At 30.4% G+C, this 17,813-nt stretch overlaps 1 protein-coding gene across 1 annotated transcript; it reads left to right on the top strand.

Annotated features, from left to right (window-relative positions):
* Nucleotides 1-7,229: 7,229 nt before the first annotated feature.
* On the top strand, nt 7,230-9,316 carry LOC124920495 (cytochrome P450 CYP749A22-like). The gene is made up of 4 exons (XM_047460992.1): nt 7,230-7,836; nt 7,910-8,151; nt 8,223-8,604; nt 8,683-9,316. Exons 1-4 carry the CDS (start codon nt 7,330-7,332, stop codon nt 9,121-9,123), a joined length of 1,572 nt encoding a protein of 523 aa, XP_047316948.1. The 5' UTR covers nt 7,230-7,329; the 3' UTR covers nt 9,124-9,316.
* Nucleotides 9,317-17,813: the final 8,497 nt, after the last annotated feature.

Below are 17,813 nucleotides of genomic sequence, written 5' to 3'. Positions count from 1 at the left end.
TATTTTATAATATCTGTATTTATTTTTTATTTTTTATTTACTTTTAGAGAGAGATCTTAACAATATTTTCTCACATTGATTTTTGGAAAATGAAAGGATTATAATCGGACCTCGAGACGAGGCTATCTACATATCCCCGTGAGAGAGGAATCATGTCGAAACGTAGTTTAAGTTGCGAAAGCCTCAATTTTATTTTAAAATGCCCTTAGTGTGATTTAGAGTTTTATTCTCTTTTTTGTTGTTATTCTTTTCTTCTTTTTTAATTTTTTTAGAATGCCTAGGTTTTTTTTTTTAGTTTTTTTTAATGGTTTAGAATGCGCTACTTGTGATAGCCGGCTTACTTTTCATTACCATTATTTTTTTTTTGTTTAAGTTGATTTACAACGCGTTATCGGGGATACACATCTTACATCACATCCTTTTTTTGATGACTTAGAATGCGCTATCGATAATAGACGTCTTACATCAAATAGAGATTGAAGTAATTTGTATCTAAAAGACAATCACTCATTTTTGTTGTTATTCTCTTTCACCGTAGAGGGTTGCATCTGTAGATTCTACATCTACTAATTTGTTTTTTCAAACAAACAATGTCATCTTTTAGTGCAATACTTGGATAGCCTTTGATTCATGCGTTTGAAGATTCAGCATTGCGCTATTGTGGATAGCCGGCTTACATTGTTTATTGATTTTTTTAATTATTATTTATTATTTATTTTTTGAACGGCTTATAATGCGTTATCGAGGATAAACATCTTAAATCGCATCGTTATTTTGTTTTTATTCAAGATGGCTTACAACGCGTCATTAAGGATAAATGTCTTACACACCATCCTTTCTTGAATAGGAAAATGACCAATCATTTTCATTTTGTCTCTTTTAGCTTTGAAGGATTGTATATGAAAATTATGCATATGCCAATCTAGTTGGTTGTGTTAGCTTTGTTATCTCACATTACGAGATTTAAACTCATAGTTCTTCTCATTTGGTTTTACAAATTCAAGATTTTGCCAAAATGGATCGGATTGACCTTGTTGTTTGGTCAATGCCTTGAGCATTGTGCCGTCTTCTCGACGGACCGATTGCGTTTGAACGCATATGAAAATGAAATAAACAGTTTGATCAGACTCTAACAGTCAGATATAGGGAACCTCTTGTACCAACATTCTCGTTCAGAATTAAGAGGATGAGAGAAACTCTCTTTGCGTACAAAAACCTTTGGTGTACGAACTCTAGGTTCTTTGTCCAACAAAGAAACTTGATGGTTGGTTAGAACGCTAAAAGAGAGCTTCATTTCAAATCAATTTTCTTTGTCATTGCTTTTTTTGTTTTTAAGATTGGATATTTTATTCGTATTTTCTGAAGAATGCCCTAGTCTTGACCTATAGATTTTTTTCTATTTTTTAAAACGATGATTATGACTGGTCCAGTGAATAGACAACATACGTATTTTTTGACAAAGAAACAGTTCATGACGTAGTAAGTCAATAGAATATTTCTTTCCTTTATGTTTTCATTTTTATTATTTTTTTTTCTTAATGATGTCTTAGTGTATGAACTCAAATATTATTTTATTAGAAGAACCATTAGTCTCATGTATTTATTTTGGTGATTTTGTTTTTTTATTTTGTTTTTTATCATTCATTTTTATTTTGAAGTGTCTTACTGTAAAAAACTAAGGTTTTAATTTTGTTGATATTGTTATCATCATTTTCATATATATTTTTATCCGTAAACTTTTTCAATGCAATGCAAGTGAGGTTAATAAATATTGTAAGCATTAAAATTTTATCTACCTAATTTATAAATTTTGAAATAATTATTTTTGAATAAATAAATTTAAGATAATTAAAATTAAGGCTAAAACATGATTAAATAAATAATTATTGTAATAATTAAATCTCAATTAACTAAAATAAAGTCCAAAAAAAATAAATAAAATAATTTGAGATAAATATTATATTCATTCTATCTCAATTATTTTTATTATAAATTCATAAATCTATAACCACATTCAAATCAAATACCATGCCCAGATAAATCAATTCACAGCTATTTTTAGCTTAGAATCAAGTATCTGCATTCTCAATATATATAATATGAAACACATACAACATTCAAATCAAATATCATGGCCGAATCAATCATAGAACATATTTGGGTTAAGAACAATTTTTGTAAACAAGCTGAAATACAATTAATCATTTTTTTTTAAAAAAAAAAAACTAGGAGTTTAACACGTTTTCTAAATACTCTTAAAATTTATCTAGAACATGGATAGTTCATTAGAACAAACAGAAATACAAAAATGGGTTAAGAACAAGATCACAGACATCCAGACTAGTCTTATAAGGCTCATCACATATAGAAACCAGTCATAATACAAAACGATCAAACGATGTTTTCATTCATCATTGGTGTTTCGAAGATTGACCCAAATTACATGAAAAATATAATAGTTTAAGAATTTATGTGATTTGCCTAAGAGTTCAAGACAGCCCTAACTCAAGCATAAAGTTCTAAATTCGTAAGCCATGAACAATAAACGACTTGGAGAGCTTGCCTCGATTGATCTTGAATGCAAGCCGAATCCTTCTATATATTCATTAAGCCCAATTATATATATATATATATATATATTTAAAAATATCATTAAGTCCAATTATTCATTTATATATATTTAAAATTACAATGATTATGGTAAAATCTACTGTGTCTCTCTATATTCTTTCTAAATTTATTTTTTCAATAATAATAATAGTTATACATGTGTCAAAATATTAATATTTTTTTATTTATATATTGATTGATTGAGTTGATTGGAAGAGAAAAAAATCTTAGAAGAATATTAATATATAATGATGATTTTTTATTTTAAATAATTGATATTTTAATATATTTTTTTTTATTGATAAGAGTGAAATTTGAGGAAATGACTCTATTAATGACATCATTTTGGGAAATGACAGTTTGAAAAAATGATCATTTCGGACGAAAATATTCCTTCGCGTCATACAAAGTATGCATCGCGTAACGTGATTAGGTGGTACGTAAAATGTCCAAAATGCCCTTAATATTTATTATATATATTTTGTCCCATTTTTTTCTTCCCGTCTTCTTTCTCGTTCGACGAGCACAACGTCAGACACAAAAAAGGACAAAATGTCATACAATGGCGAAGACAACCATGAGCGATGGAGTCTTTGGTGCTCATTTCGCCAAACTTCACAAATTCGGTGAGCGATGAAGACTTTGAGCGATGGAGTCTTAATTTGTGTGCTTTGTTTTAAAGTCATATATCTGAAGTTTTTGTTTGCTTTGTTGAGCTTGAATTTTGTTTATTGATATGTTGGTATGATATTTGATGTTCTTAACATATTTATGATATTTGATGTTCTTAAATTGATGTTCACCGTCTCTCTTCTCTTTAAACCTTAAACGACTCAAGTAGAAGAACACAACGATCTTATGACCGAGGGGATATCGTGACCGAGGGGATCTGTGACGCGGGGCGATCTGGGATCTGTGACGCGGGGGATATGAGATCTGTGACGCGGGGATCTAGGATCTGTGATGCGGGGATCTATGACGCGGGGGGATCTGTGATGCAGGGGATCTGTGACGAAAGGGGATTTGTGATGCAAGGGATTTGTGATGCTAGGGGATCTGTGTTTTCATATTCATTAGATGTTACGGAAAATAAGATTCTATCTTAACATCTATTCAGGATGTTCATGCATTTAGCGATTAAAAGCATTATCAAAAAGGTGTTACCTTTGATGTGTGAATTCGGTATATCTTGTAGTATAAAGAATGAGAACCCCACGTGTTGCTCCTCTAGTTGGTCCACACGAGCTCGTCAAGATTCAGTTGACTTCAACTGCTAGGACAAAAGAACAACAGAAGCAATCTAATTGCTTATGGGAAAAAATGAGTTTTTCAATCACTCATTCACCATCTCCCAAATCCCTATTTTAAGCTGTTAAATTAGAGAGTTAGGGCAAAAAAGAACCAAAAGACCATCTTTTGGCATTCCTCCATTTTGCAATTAATATTCATGATAAACGTTTTATTTCCTAAATAAAATCTATTTTAAATCATTATATTCATAATTAATTTGATATATCATATTTCCATAATCAATTTACCATTGTTAATTATTTTATTTCATAAATAAATTATTATTTCTATCATGTTTCCATAATCGGAAAATTTGAGGAGATGACCCTCAAAAAGTTCTTAAATGCGGAAAGTGCAGAGTTTTAAAAAAACGCTGGTGACCGCTTTTACTGTTTTGGGACGATTTTGCTCATGTCGGAGGTTGCGTGACGCAACCGGAATTGCGAGATGAATTTTTTTTCGTCTCGCGATTGCGTGACACAACTGGGGTTGCGTGACGCAACTGGGCCATTTTCTTCCAAAAAAAATTCATAATTAAAATTTTTGAAAAATAAAAAAATAAAAAATTGCGTCACGCAACCTCGGGTTGCGTGGCGCAATATGGGCATTTTCTTCAAAAAAAAAGAGGGACACCAACGCTATTTAATTTATGCCCTCACACTTTCCGCATTTAAGCTTATTATTGGGGTCATCTCCTCAAATTTCTCATTTACACTGATTAATTATTTTATTTCATAAATAAAATATTATTTCTAATTAATAATAATATCTAATATATTATTAATAATTGAATTTCATTCTCATTAATCTATTATGCCAGCTCTAAGTGTATGTGACCTCATAAGACACAATTATAATAGCTATGAGTTTAACCCCATTAATCGTAGTTGGCTTCTAGAAAAGCACTGCGACTCCTAACATAATCGGATTAAATTATTACCATTAATTGTCCTATTCAGGTTTAGTCATTGCACATTAAATTAAAGGACATATTTCATTCAATTTATGACGCGGGAATCTAGGATCTATGACATGATGGGATCTGTGACGCAGGGAATCTATGACGAGAGAGAATTTGTGATGCGAGGGAATCTGTGACGAGGAGAAATCTAGGATCTATGACATGATGGGATCTGTGACGCAGGGAATCTATGACGAGAGAGAATTTGTGATGCGAGGGAATCTGTGACGAGGGGAACGACGCAAATGACTTTTTCAAACTTTATATATATATATATATATGACTTATATAATATATATAATATATAATGAAAAACTTATTTCAAATCTATATATATATATATATATATATATATATATATATATATATATATATATATATATATATATATATATATATATATAATGATGTTTAATTTTTAAAGTGTCCGGATTGTCAGGTCGAGAGTTGTGGTTAATTTGGATATATATATATGAGAGTAAATGGATATTTGGGTCGGATTGTGGGTTGACCTGCCCATAAAGTTAAAACGGTTAAAAATAAAATTAAAAATGCTATAGGTATGATTCGAACTTGCAACCTAACAAAACAAGTACAACCCTTTAACCAACTAAACTAATAAAACTTCACATTTTAAATTTAACACCAAATTTGATGAATGCGGGACATTTTAACCATATAAGTTCAACTTTTTAACTAACAAATCTATATATATATATATATATATATATATATATATATATATATATATATATATATATATATATATATATATATATATATATATATATATATATATATATATATATATATATAATGATGCTTAATTTTTAAAGTGTCCGGATTGACGGGTCAAGAGTTGTGGTTAATTTTGATATATATGTGAGAGTAAATGGATACTTGGGTCGGATTGTGTTTTATAATATTTTAAATAAGTTTTTAGTTTAGATTATATAAAAGTTTGAATAAGTTTTTAATAGGTCTAAAATTAGATTTTATAATATTTGAATAAGTTTTTAAAAGTTTGAATAAGTTTTTAATATGTGGGATCTCGTGACGGGAGGAGATTATATAATTTCTATTTTTTTCATATATAATATATATAAAGTTTGAAAAAGTCTTTTACGTCGTGTTATGTTCTTTTGTTTGAGTCGTTTAGGATTCAAAGAGAGACATGTTCTTCTGCTTGAGTCGTTTAGGATTCAAAGAGATGATAAACATAAATTTAATAAATCAAACATATAATATCAAATATCATACCAAAATATAATATGTCATTAATAAATCCAAGTTCAAGCTCAACAAAATAAACAAAAACTTTAGATATAGGACTTTAACAAAGCAAACAATGAGACTTTAAACTCTCTGTCGCTCACCGAATCTGGAAAAGACTCCATCGAGATAGGGGATCGAGAAGAGGGAGAAGTTCGAAGAAGTTGTGAGTTAATATGTGTTCGTCATTTTGAACTTTAGACTATGAATGACAATGGGTATCTGTATACCGGATACATGTGGATACCCAATGGTCGGGTTTAGGTTCGTGTATTTAAAATCGGGGTCGAAGATGGGGAGTGAAAATAATTACCCGATCGGGTTCGAAGTCGAAAATGAGGAGTGTGTAAAACTCTAACCCGATACCCAAAATAATATATATATATATATATATTAATATGTATATTTATATTTGTTAATATTTAAAATTTCTTTTCAAAATTTACATCATTATAAATTAAAATAGATATATTATTTATTATCCACCACGCCATTATCATTTCAATTTCTTTTCATCGTGACTTTTAATATTTAATTTATTTAATAACAAAATATTTTATCTCCTTACTTCCTCTTCATTTCTTATTTTCAACTTGAATATTCATTCAATTTTTTTCAACTTCGCTCTAGTTTTTGTTTTCAAGTTTAACCTTCATTAATTCAATTTTCTTCCATTTCTTTTTAGTTTTACTTGAACTTCAAGTAATAATAACAATAAAGTTGTTATATTTTGTTAAACTTTTACAATATAACGATGTAAGTAAGTAATATTTTTATTTGTGTTTTTAATATTTAGAAAAAATAAATATAAATTCATATTTTTATCGGTAATGGGGTACCCATCGGAATCGAGTAACCGACAAATCGAGGATGATGATACAACTAGAGATACATGTCGAATTCGAGGTTGGGTAATAAAATAAAAACCAAGTTCAGGAATAATAGTTCACTACCTAATTGGTTAGGGTCTAACCTATCTACTTTAGATAGGCACAAGATGTGATTTTTTAAAATGTATTAGGTTTAGGTCATTTCTTCAAAACCGCCTGTAAAGGCCAAGTGTTACAGGGTCCTGCGTACACGTCTCGTTTGTAAAGCCACGAGGAACAAACCTCCAAAATCGACTCTAACATATAAAAATGATTTCTAGCTTTCAGCTCTAGGAAGAAGAAGAAACAATACTATACTTACATGGAATGGATGCATCCACAGTAGTAGTTCTCATCTCTGTCTCAGTCTCTACTATCGCCCTTTGGTCTCTGGTCTCATTCCTGTATCGGACATGGTGGGTACCCAATCGAACGAAACAAAAGATGCAGTCTCAGGGCATCAACGGCCCTCCTTACAGCTTCCCCCATGGAAACTCCAAGGAGGTCTTCCGTATGAAGATGGAAGCCCTGAGCAAACCCTTGGATCATCTCTCCCACCGGATCCTTCCACGTGTCCAGCCTCATTTGCAAGACTGGATCCAGCACTACGGAAAGTGTGTGCTTACTTGGGCTGGCCCCATCCCTGAACTCATCGTAGCAGAAACAGAGCTCGCAAAGGAGATACTCCAGAACAGAGACAAGACTTTCCTAAAGCTCAAAATGGATGGGTTAATGAAGAGATTGCTGGGTAATGGCGTCTTCACCTCTGAAGGAGAAAGATGGGTCAAAAAAAGGAACCTCATTAATCAAGCATTCTCGCCACAGAGCTTAAAGGTGCTCACTTTACACTTGCATATTTATGTATGATTCTGATTAATTAAAAGTTATTGCATGCAAATGAGTGCAGAAGATGGTCCCTGTCATGGCTGACTCTGTTGGAGTGATGCTAGAGAGGTGGAAAAGACACGATCACAACTTGGAGATTGAGGTTTATGAAGAGTTCAGATTGCTGACTTCAGATGTCATTTCCAGGACAGCTTTTGGATCCAACTATGAACAAGGAAAGAATATTTTTGAGATGATAAACAAGCTAAGTCTCTCGGCGGGTGCTCAACCAACCTATTCACTCTGGCTTCCACCCTTTCTTGGGTATATATATTTATATTTTACTCCTTTATTTGTGTGTTCAATTAAATCGAACCGAGAGAACTTAATTTCAGGAAGCTAATTAAGAAAAGCAAGCAGGAGATTGAAGCAGATAAACTGGAACAAAGTATGGAAGCTTCCATTCTTTTGATGATCAAAAACAGAGAAGAAAAAGAAGAACATGATGATGGTCATGCTATGGATCTACTGAGTTTGCTTGTGAGGGCAATGAAATGCGAGGATAGCAGCATCAATGGAGACATCAGCTTAAAAGACATCGTAGACGAGTGCAAGACATTCTACTTCGCCGGGCAACACACTACGACGTCGTTGCTTTCGTGGGTAGTCTTTCTATTGGCCATTCATCAGGAATGGCAAGAGAAAGCAAGAAATGAGGTCTTAATGCTGTTTGGAAAAGACCCTCCAAACGCAGACAATCTTTCCAAAATGAAAACAGTAAGAAATATGATCTGAATGATGAAAATAGTTTCTTTTTATCAAAAGTTAAAATGGATGTGTCATTGGTGAATGCAGATGAGCATGATCATCAACGAGACACTGAGACTGTACCCTGTGAGCGATGTGCTTGTTAGGCAGATTGAGAAAGATGTGAGGCTTGGAAATAATTTGATTATCCCCGGAAAACCTAAAGTGACAATCCAGCTTCAGCTTCTGGCTATGCATCACGACCCGGAAACTTGGGGCGAGGACGTTTATAAGTTCAAGCCGGAGAGATTTGAGGAAGGAGCAGCGCAAGTGAAGAAGGAGAATGAGGCGCTTGGATTCATGCCCTTTGGTTTTGGACCCAGAATATGCCTTGGGATGAACTTTGCACTTAACGAGATGAAGATTGCAATATCGATGATATTACAACAATATGCATTTTCGCTATCTCCTAGCTACGTACATGCTCCTATGCGGAAATTGGTCATTTGTCCCCAGCATGGAATTCAGGTGCTTCTTCACCCTCTCTAGCAGTGTTATTCCCCATTGTCAATCAGATCCCACCACAGCATGTGAAATATCTCTATCTTTTGTTGTTGTTTTTGTTGAATAATCAAATTCAGAACATGTATGCGTGTGTTCTTTTTTTGCTTTCTCAAATATTGAGCTTGTTGAAGACAAGACATAGTATGTATGATTAATAATAATGTTCAACATTAATTAAGTAGAAATTAGAGACTTGTTAGAGGTGAGTCCTGATGTCCAGAAGAAGATGAGCAATAATTTCATCAATATTCTTATCTGAACTTCCTCCTTCACTCCAAGCCTTTTTTGCCAACTCTTTCCACTTGATGACATTCTTCTTAATCTTGTCTGCATTTTCCCCATTCATCATCATCACTTCCCTAATGCACCTATCAATCTCACTTGCACGAACCAAGCCTTCTTCACCATCTAATTCTCTTGGAACAACTCCAACCCCCAAATTTTCTCTGCAAAATATGCAGCCACCGTCTGGTCAAAAACCTGAGGGATTGGAACCACAGGCACCCCACAGTTAATTGCCTCCAACATCGAGTTCAAACCGCAGTGTGTCATGAAACATCCAATCGCAGGGTGGTTTAGTACCTCCAATTGTGAACACCAGGGTATGATAAGTCCATTCCCTGCTAAATATCCTTTATTCAACTTGTTCAGCTCTGCTTCTCGCCCAACCCACAAGAATTGGCATTTGGTTCTCTCCAGACCCTCCGAAATTTCAGCAGGCAACATAAACAAGTGAACAAGACTGCTTCATGTCTAGCCACTTCACGTAGTCTATTTCTTCATTTGGCTTGAATGAATTGATTCCATAGCTGGTGTCTGCTTCAATCCTTTTGTCGAGGTAATAAGAAGGTATAGTCGGCCCAACCGTTAACACGACATCCAATTGCCTAAACAGACAGACAAATACTTACAAGAACCAATTAAATAAGCTGTAATTAGAGCTTACTTACGTCTTCTTCCAATTCGTGGAATGTTAGGAACATGCTGCAATCTTCTTCACCAATATTGGAAAGCTTACTTACATCTTCTTCCAATTCGTGGAATGTTAGGAACATGCTACAATCTTATTCACCAATGTTGAAAATTTGTGTGGGTAATCTTATTTAGTAAGAATTACATCATAAATAATAGATAAAAAAATAAAATAGATTATTTAATGAAACAAATAACCTCAGACCGATCGATTAAACCAATTCTTGTAGAGTTTCTCGGGCCGGGGAAGTATTGAATGAAAGTCCGTCTTCTAGTTAAATTATATCACACAATTCCCTTAAAACAGTTTCACTTTCTCTCGTTTGTGCTGGAGAGTTTCGTCGGTGACTGCATCCAGGGTACAACAGAACCTACAATGGTTTAGCACATATTAATCACTACATTATCGAACTAGACAAATTACCTAAATTACAATCACCGGGTTTTAAAAGAACTAGTCGAATCAAGAACTAGAAGAACGCTCACAAAGAAAATGAAAGACTTTTGAAATTCAAAGTAAGAAATGATAAAATGATGTGAAAAAAATACAATATGAAAGAATATATATAATTGAAAATTAAATCCTAAATTATTAATCAATTTTTAATTTAATGGTCACCAATCCATCATCAATTTATCCAATGGATATCTTTACTTGCTTTTTTAGTTATCAATAAGTATTTTGTAGTTACAATAACAACTAATAAATATACGGGTAACAGATATAAATAAAATATTATTTATATATAAATATTTAAAAAATAATAATATTATTCAAATCTTTGAATTTGTTTTAATTTTATAAAATTAAATTAAATCTAAATTTAATGTTTACTTATATTTTTAAATTTATCGAGTATATATAAAGTTTGAAAAACATTTAAAAGAAAGATGGAAGAAAAATAGTTTATAAAAAAAATCATCAAATATTAAATTTTAAATCAAATTACGAATCAAATTATATAAATTTTTACTTTGCTATAATATTTTGCAATTGGTGAAATGCAATACAATCTTTGAGTTTCCATTCTTCAACCGACTCAAGTGCAAGATTTCTAATTCCATAAAAGAAGTGATGGTTATTCACTTTTACAAAAGCAATAGGAGGAAAAATGTTAGAAGAATCTTGTATAAGTCTAATTGCCTCCTCCTTGTTTGGATCCAAAAAGGTAGAGCATTTCTGCTACAACAACTCTCTGCGTCAAGGAATCTGCCAAAGAAAACATTAAAAAGAATTGAATGGAATGCTAATTTTCAAATTTATTTTATTATTTAAAAGTCAAGCTTGTTTAAACAAAGGAAAAAAAGGAAAAAGTACAAGCATTGAAAAAATATTAAAAAGTGTGATTGTTACCTTTATGCTTCTCAAAGAAAATTGAATTTGCCTCAATTAGAGAATTTTCATGTATCTGACTGCAAGCAAGTGTGACATAAGATGTCACATACAAGTATAAAACAATAAATTGGCGCTCAATAAAACAGAGGGCACTCGGTATTCAAGTATTTATGTACTCCAGTTGTGTATCACATTTGGATGGAGCGAAATGTACGAGTTCTTACAAAAGTTCGAAGTGATGTGGAGCAAGTTTGGAGAAAATCATTTTCAATAGTAACGCACTCACGTATGAATGAGCAGTTGGTCGTTATGTCAAAGATGGATCATTGCGTATTAGAATGATGAAAATAGTTTTTTTTTTATTTAAAATTAAAATGGGGGTGTAGGGACGGATCTATGTAGGAGTTTGGGTGAGCTAAACCTATCCCGAAAAAAAAAATTTAAGGTATAAATATAATATCCCCTTTAATTTCTAAAAAATGTTCAATATAATTCACTATTTTTTATTTAATTATTATAAAAAATTATAAAACTTATTTTTATCTACTCGTTTTATCCAAATTTTTCTTGTTATATTTTAAACTCACTCGTAAAAAAATTAAAGTCCACCCAAACTATAAATCAGGTTCCATCCCTGGGTGGGTGCATGCATGAATGCAGATGAGCATGATCATCAACGAAGGCACTGAGTTACCATGGGACCGATGTGCTTGTTAGGCAGATTGAGAAAGATGTGAGGCTTGAAAACAATTTAATTATCCCGGAAAAGCTAAAGTGACAATACAGCTTCTTTCGATGCATCACGACCCGGAGACTTGGGGCGAGGACTTTATAAGTGTTGGAATTTTTAAACTAGTTCTATAAATTCCATTAATGAATGGAAATTAGAATATGGATAATAAAATCAAATCAAATTCACATGAAATTCAAACGTGAATTAAAGGGTGAAATTTGATCCAAATGTATAATTTAAATCAATTAATTTAAATTAATTGATCTAAAATGTCTTGATGACCAATTAACAAAATGTTGTTAATTTGTAGTGTAACTTACATGAGTTTGTTATTATTATTATTATTTGTTATGATAATTTATATTATTCTTAACAAATTGGAAAACCATGTAATGTTAGTATTGAATTGTAAATGCTTTAATTGTTTTGGCAAACAATTACTCTATAATGAAGAGAAAAACGTTAAGGTAATGAAGAGGCAGACAATGCCAACCGTTGGATCAAATGATGATTTTATTTAATGGTTTAACTTTCAACAATATAAGACCTCTCATCTCTAATAAAAAACAACATCTTCATTTTTCATTCTTTCTCACTCTAGAATTCCAAAAGCCATTTTCTTGTTTTGTGAGTGTTCTTCGAGTTCTTCGCTCGATATTTTCCGTTGAAACCCGGTGATAGTTCAGGTACTTTATCAAGCTCGTTGTGTAGTGATTCCGGTGCTGAATCACTACTAGATTCGTTGTACCCTGGGAGACAGCCATCTGTGATAAGCTCTAGCACATGGGGAGACGGTGGAACTGTTTTAAGGGAAATGTGTCTAACACATGCCTCGAATCAACCATCAAATACGGTGATATTGTTCTTCGTATATCTTATTTTATTTTTATTTATTTGTAACATTGTATGTATATATATTTTTCTGTTATTTTTCAAGACAAGATATCTAACAATCTTAAAACAGTTTTGTGTGCTAAGTTATTTTGCAGCTTTTGCCGTCGAAAATCTTTGTCTTTGATGTTTCAGAAATATGAGTCGCGATGTTGCAAAGGAGATGATGGCTTATTTTGATAAGATAAAGTTGTTCATCTAAAGGAATAAAAGAATCTACAAATAAAAATAAGTTTTTATTGTATATATATATAATGTTAATTATTATTAATATTATTTGTATGAAAGCTTACATTTATAAGCTAATATTCTAAAGAAAAATGATGTATATTTATTATACAAACGTTTTATAGAAAATAAATTAGAAAACAATAATTTATTTTATTTTTAAATAAATATTTGTTGCTTATTAAAATTATTAATAATAAGGAATAAAAATAAGAAAGTAACTAATATGTTAGCTTTCAATTTTCAGAAAATTAATGGTGTTAAAATTAATTATAATTGAAACATATGGTTTCAGTTTTAAAATAATTAATTATTATATATATACATTCTTAAATTAATTAAGTTTGATAATTAAAAGAATGTGATATTAAAATTAATAACTAAGAAGAGATAATATATTTATTTATATAAGTATATATATTGTCTTATATATTTACCGTTTGATTATGATACTAAGTTATCAATTTTGTTTGACAGAGTTTAAGTCAAAAATAAGAGAAAAATAAGTTTATCTAAAGAAAAGACAATAGGTAGTAAACAGTAATACAACAATAAAAGGGTGCATTGGCATAGTGGTTTAAAGTTCAAACGCAAGGGTGTGAGGAGGCGAAAGGTCCCTAGTTCGAATCCCATTTAGCAAATGACACTAGTCATTTATGTTAAATCATTCCAATTTCTTGTGTATAAATTATGAGATGAATGGGTAGTCAATGATTTCTTGGTAGAAATCAGACATGAGTCTTGGTGTGAAAATCATTATAATTTTCTTGTGTAAAATTATGAGATTAATGAGTTCATAATGATTTTTATAAAATATATATATAAATATATAATATGATTTGTCTAAATGACATTAATCAATGAATGTTGAAATCATTATAATTTCTTATATAGAAATTATGAAATGAATTGGGTATCCTAATGATTTCTTTTATAGAAATTATGTGATTCATAATGACAGAAAATGAAGGTCATATATATAATGAGATTAAATAAGTTATTTGCTTTAGAACTTATTCTAATCATGCATTGAAAGAGACAATTATGTAAGTCGAAATATTTTTGCAAAAATTATCTCGGTGAGAATGATCCACCTAGATTTGTTTTAAGCATTGTCGCTTCACGTGGATTATCGTTCATAACACGATAATGTAATTACTTCGATTAAGACATGAGGTACGTTTGTAGTTATGTTTTATTTGATTATATTGTTAAGTGATTATTTATATATATCATGTATATTAGCTAATAATATGATGATTCATATTATTCATAATAAGTATGATTATCTAGAAATTTATATATATAAAAATTAAGATTTATTTTCTATCTATTTTTATTTTAATAGATAATTTTGAAATCTGTCACATGAGTTTTTTGATTGACAAAGATTTGTTATAGAATATTAAAGGTCACCTAATTAATTAAGAAACGAATAATTGATGACATGAATATTTATTTATATAATTAGGTAGTTTTATATTTGATTAAAGATAAATGATCAACATTCTAATTAAGTGTAATAATTAATATTTTAATTATTTATCATGTATGTTTAATGATAAATGAAGTTGTATATATATATTTATTTAATAATATATATGACATATTATTTATCTGATTACATTTCTATGTTATTGACTATATATATTATAGTTATTTTGTCATTGTGGTGACTAAAATGAAAGAAGCAATAATATATAATTTCATATATATGGATATATTAATTTTGGTTTAATATAATATATTTTATATACATTGTTCAATTGCATCATTAAAACTTACTTAATTTGATAATCTTGAAATCAAATAATTACAAGGAAAGTCTTGTTTGATTTGAGAATAATGTGGCAAACGTGCCGATATTGCGGTATGCAAACGTGCAACCGAAAATAAATGTTTAAGCGACTTCGGTCAAAGATGCTTGAAACATTATGATTTCTTTTGTAGAAATCATGTGATATGGTGAATATTTATTTGATTAAATATTTTAATTTCTTTTATAGAAATTAAGTGTTGAAATAAATATTTTAATTGATTAAATATTTTAATTTCTTATGTAGAAATTATGTGAAGAATGATTTATATATGAATAAACATTCTAATCTCTTGTATAGAAATTATATTTTATTCAATTAAACATTTATGATATAGTTATCTTATTCATTGTATGATAAGTATAACAAAAAGAAATTTGTAAAAGAATTGTGTGACAATTTCTTGATTAGAAAATCATTGATTTAAATCATATAAGTGTGTGATTTAAAAAAGGGTACCAACACGAATGTGGGGGCAAATATTTTTATTGATTATAACACAAAAATAATGGTGTATATTATGATAAATAAAAAGATAATTTATTGTTAGAGAAATATGTTCTCTATAAAAGATAAAGTTGCGCAACTTTACAAAAAGAAAGAAAATAACAAGAAAATGTCTTGTTTATATTTGCTGAGTTGGTGTTCAAATCGATATTTTAGATTTGAGGATTTTGAAATCAAGTAACGTGTCATATTTTGACATTATTTTCATAAAACTTTGAAGAACCAATGTCTTCAAAAGGATTTTATGAAATAAATAAAAAAGAAAGTTTATAAAGTCTTGATATGACTTATAACAAATTTTATAATAATGATATGAAAATTTGATCATAATTTTATTAAAAATTGGATGTGACAATTATATATATCATGAAGATAATGAAAATTATTTCATTACGTGTCTTTTGTACGATATTTTTATCGTTGAAAATTACGATAAAAATGATTAAATCCATAAAGGATATGAATTGCACTAAACGAAATATCATGTTATTATCAAATGATATATTGATATTATTAAATGAAAGACTTTACGTCTTAAAGTGAATATGTTTACACTTAGAAGTGCAATCTACGTATGGAAATCTTCTAAGAAATTTATGATGGATAGATTAAACGTTATAATCTATATTTTTGACTTATGTCGAAAAATAAAATATTTTTATGTAAAATATATAATCGTTTACACGAAGGCATAATAGTTCAAAGACATTTTGTCTATTAGTTAGCCAAGTAAACAATATTTCCATAAAAAATTAAATGATAAGCATGTACGGATGATTATGCTTCTTATTAGAAGATGTTCCAGGGTTAACTAAGAATGTACCAACATAATTTTCTAATTATTGTGATAGTAATTAGAAATTGGACAAGTTTAGAGTCAGTGACAAGTCTAGACATACACGTCTTAGACATAATGTCATTAGACTATACTCTCTAATGAAGTTATCAAATTTGACTATGTAAGTCAAAGATAACATTGTGGATCCACTAATCAGATTATTGAATAGAGAGATAGTTTGAAGTCTTGTGAGACATTAGCCTACAATAAGTTGGTATGAAGGAAAACCCAACCTATGCAGACTGGAGATCCCAAGAACTAGGTTCAATGGAACAACCTAATTGTACTAACTTGGAAAGTTATTGTTGAGGATTAATCCTATAACGAAACAATATATATTTTGACGAGGATAAGCATATCGTTTTTAATGATTCTTTGTGAGCAAAGAGATCACCTATGTGAGGGAGAAGTGGGGCCGCTTCGAAAGAATTGCACGGCTCAATTCTAGACCCTCTCACAGAACCAGGCGCGTGTTCCATGGCCAAAATGGACACATCCATGAGAGCTTGACATGTATCAGGGAGAATTCTATGTGAAAGTGTGTAATCGTTTACACAAAATGCAGAATAGTTCAAGGACATCGAGTCTACTAATCAGCTAGTAAAGTTATATGCTTTCACAAGGGAAGGTTCAAAGGGTTACACCTACCTATCCTATGTAGAATTCAACTGTTGAACCTTCACCGGGTTAATCTTTCAATTTCCATTAATGTGGGGGATTGTTGGAATTTTTAAACTAGTTCTATAAATTCCATTAATGAATGGAAATTAGAATATGGATAATAAAATCAAATCAAATTCACATGAAATTCAAACGTGAATTAAAGGGTGAAATTTGATCCAAATGTATAATTTAAATCAATTAATTTAAATTAATTGATCTAAAATGCCTTGATGACCAATTAACAAAATGTTGTTAATTTGTAGTGTAATTTGCATGAGTTTGTTATTATTATTATTATTTGTTATGATAATTTATATTATTCTTAACAAATTGGAAAACCATGTAATGTTAGTATTGAATTGTAAATGCCTTAATTGTTTTGGCAAACAATTACTCTATAATGAAGAGAAAAACGTTAAGGTAATGAAGAGGCAGACAATGCCAACCGTTGGATCAAATGATGATTTTATTTAATGGTTTAACTTTAAACAATATAAGACCTCTCATCTCTAATAAAAAACAACCTCTTCATTTTTCATTCTTTCTCACTCTAGAATTCCAAAAGCCATTTTCTTGTTTTGTGAGTGTTCTTCGAGTTCTTCGCTCGATATTTTCCGTTGAAACCCGGTGATAGTTCAGGTACTTTATCAAGCTCGTTGTGTAGTGATTCCGGTGCTGAATCACTACTAG

The sequence above is a fragment of the Impatiens glandulifera genome, chromosome 1, assembly GCF_907164915.1.
Source record: "Impatiens glandulifera chromosome 1, dImpGla2.1, whole genome shotgun sequence".
NCBI classification, from domain to species: Eukaryota; Viridiplantae; Streptophyta; class Magnoliopsida; order Ericales; family Balsaminaceae; genus Impatiens; species Impatiens glandulifera.
Note: the sequence above shows the minus strand (reverse complement) of the source record. Positions and strands in the feature narration are given on the sequence as shown.

Bases quoted from the DNA above. Each gene is read 5' to 3' on its own strand.
- LOC124920495 (XM_047460992.1), top strand. From the start codon at position 7,330: ATGGATGCATCCACAGTAGTAGTTCTCATCTCTGTCTCAGTCTCTACT. The intron at 7,837-7,909 runs GTGCTCACTTTA...AAATGAGTGCAG, and splicing joins TCTCGCCACAGAGCTTAAAG to AAGATGGTCCCTGTCATGGC. The intron at 8,605-8,682 runs GTAAGAAATATG...TGGTGAATGCAG, and splicing joins ATCTTTCCAAAATGAAAACA to ATGAGCATGATCATCAACGA.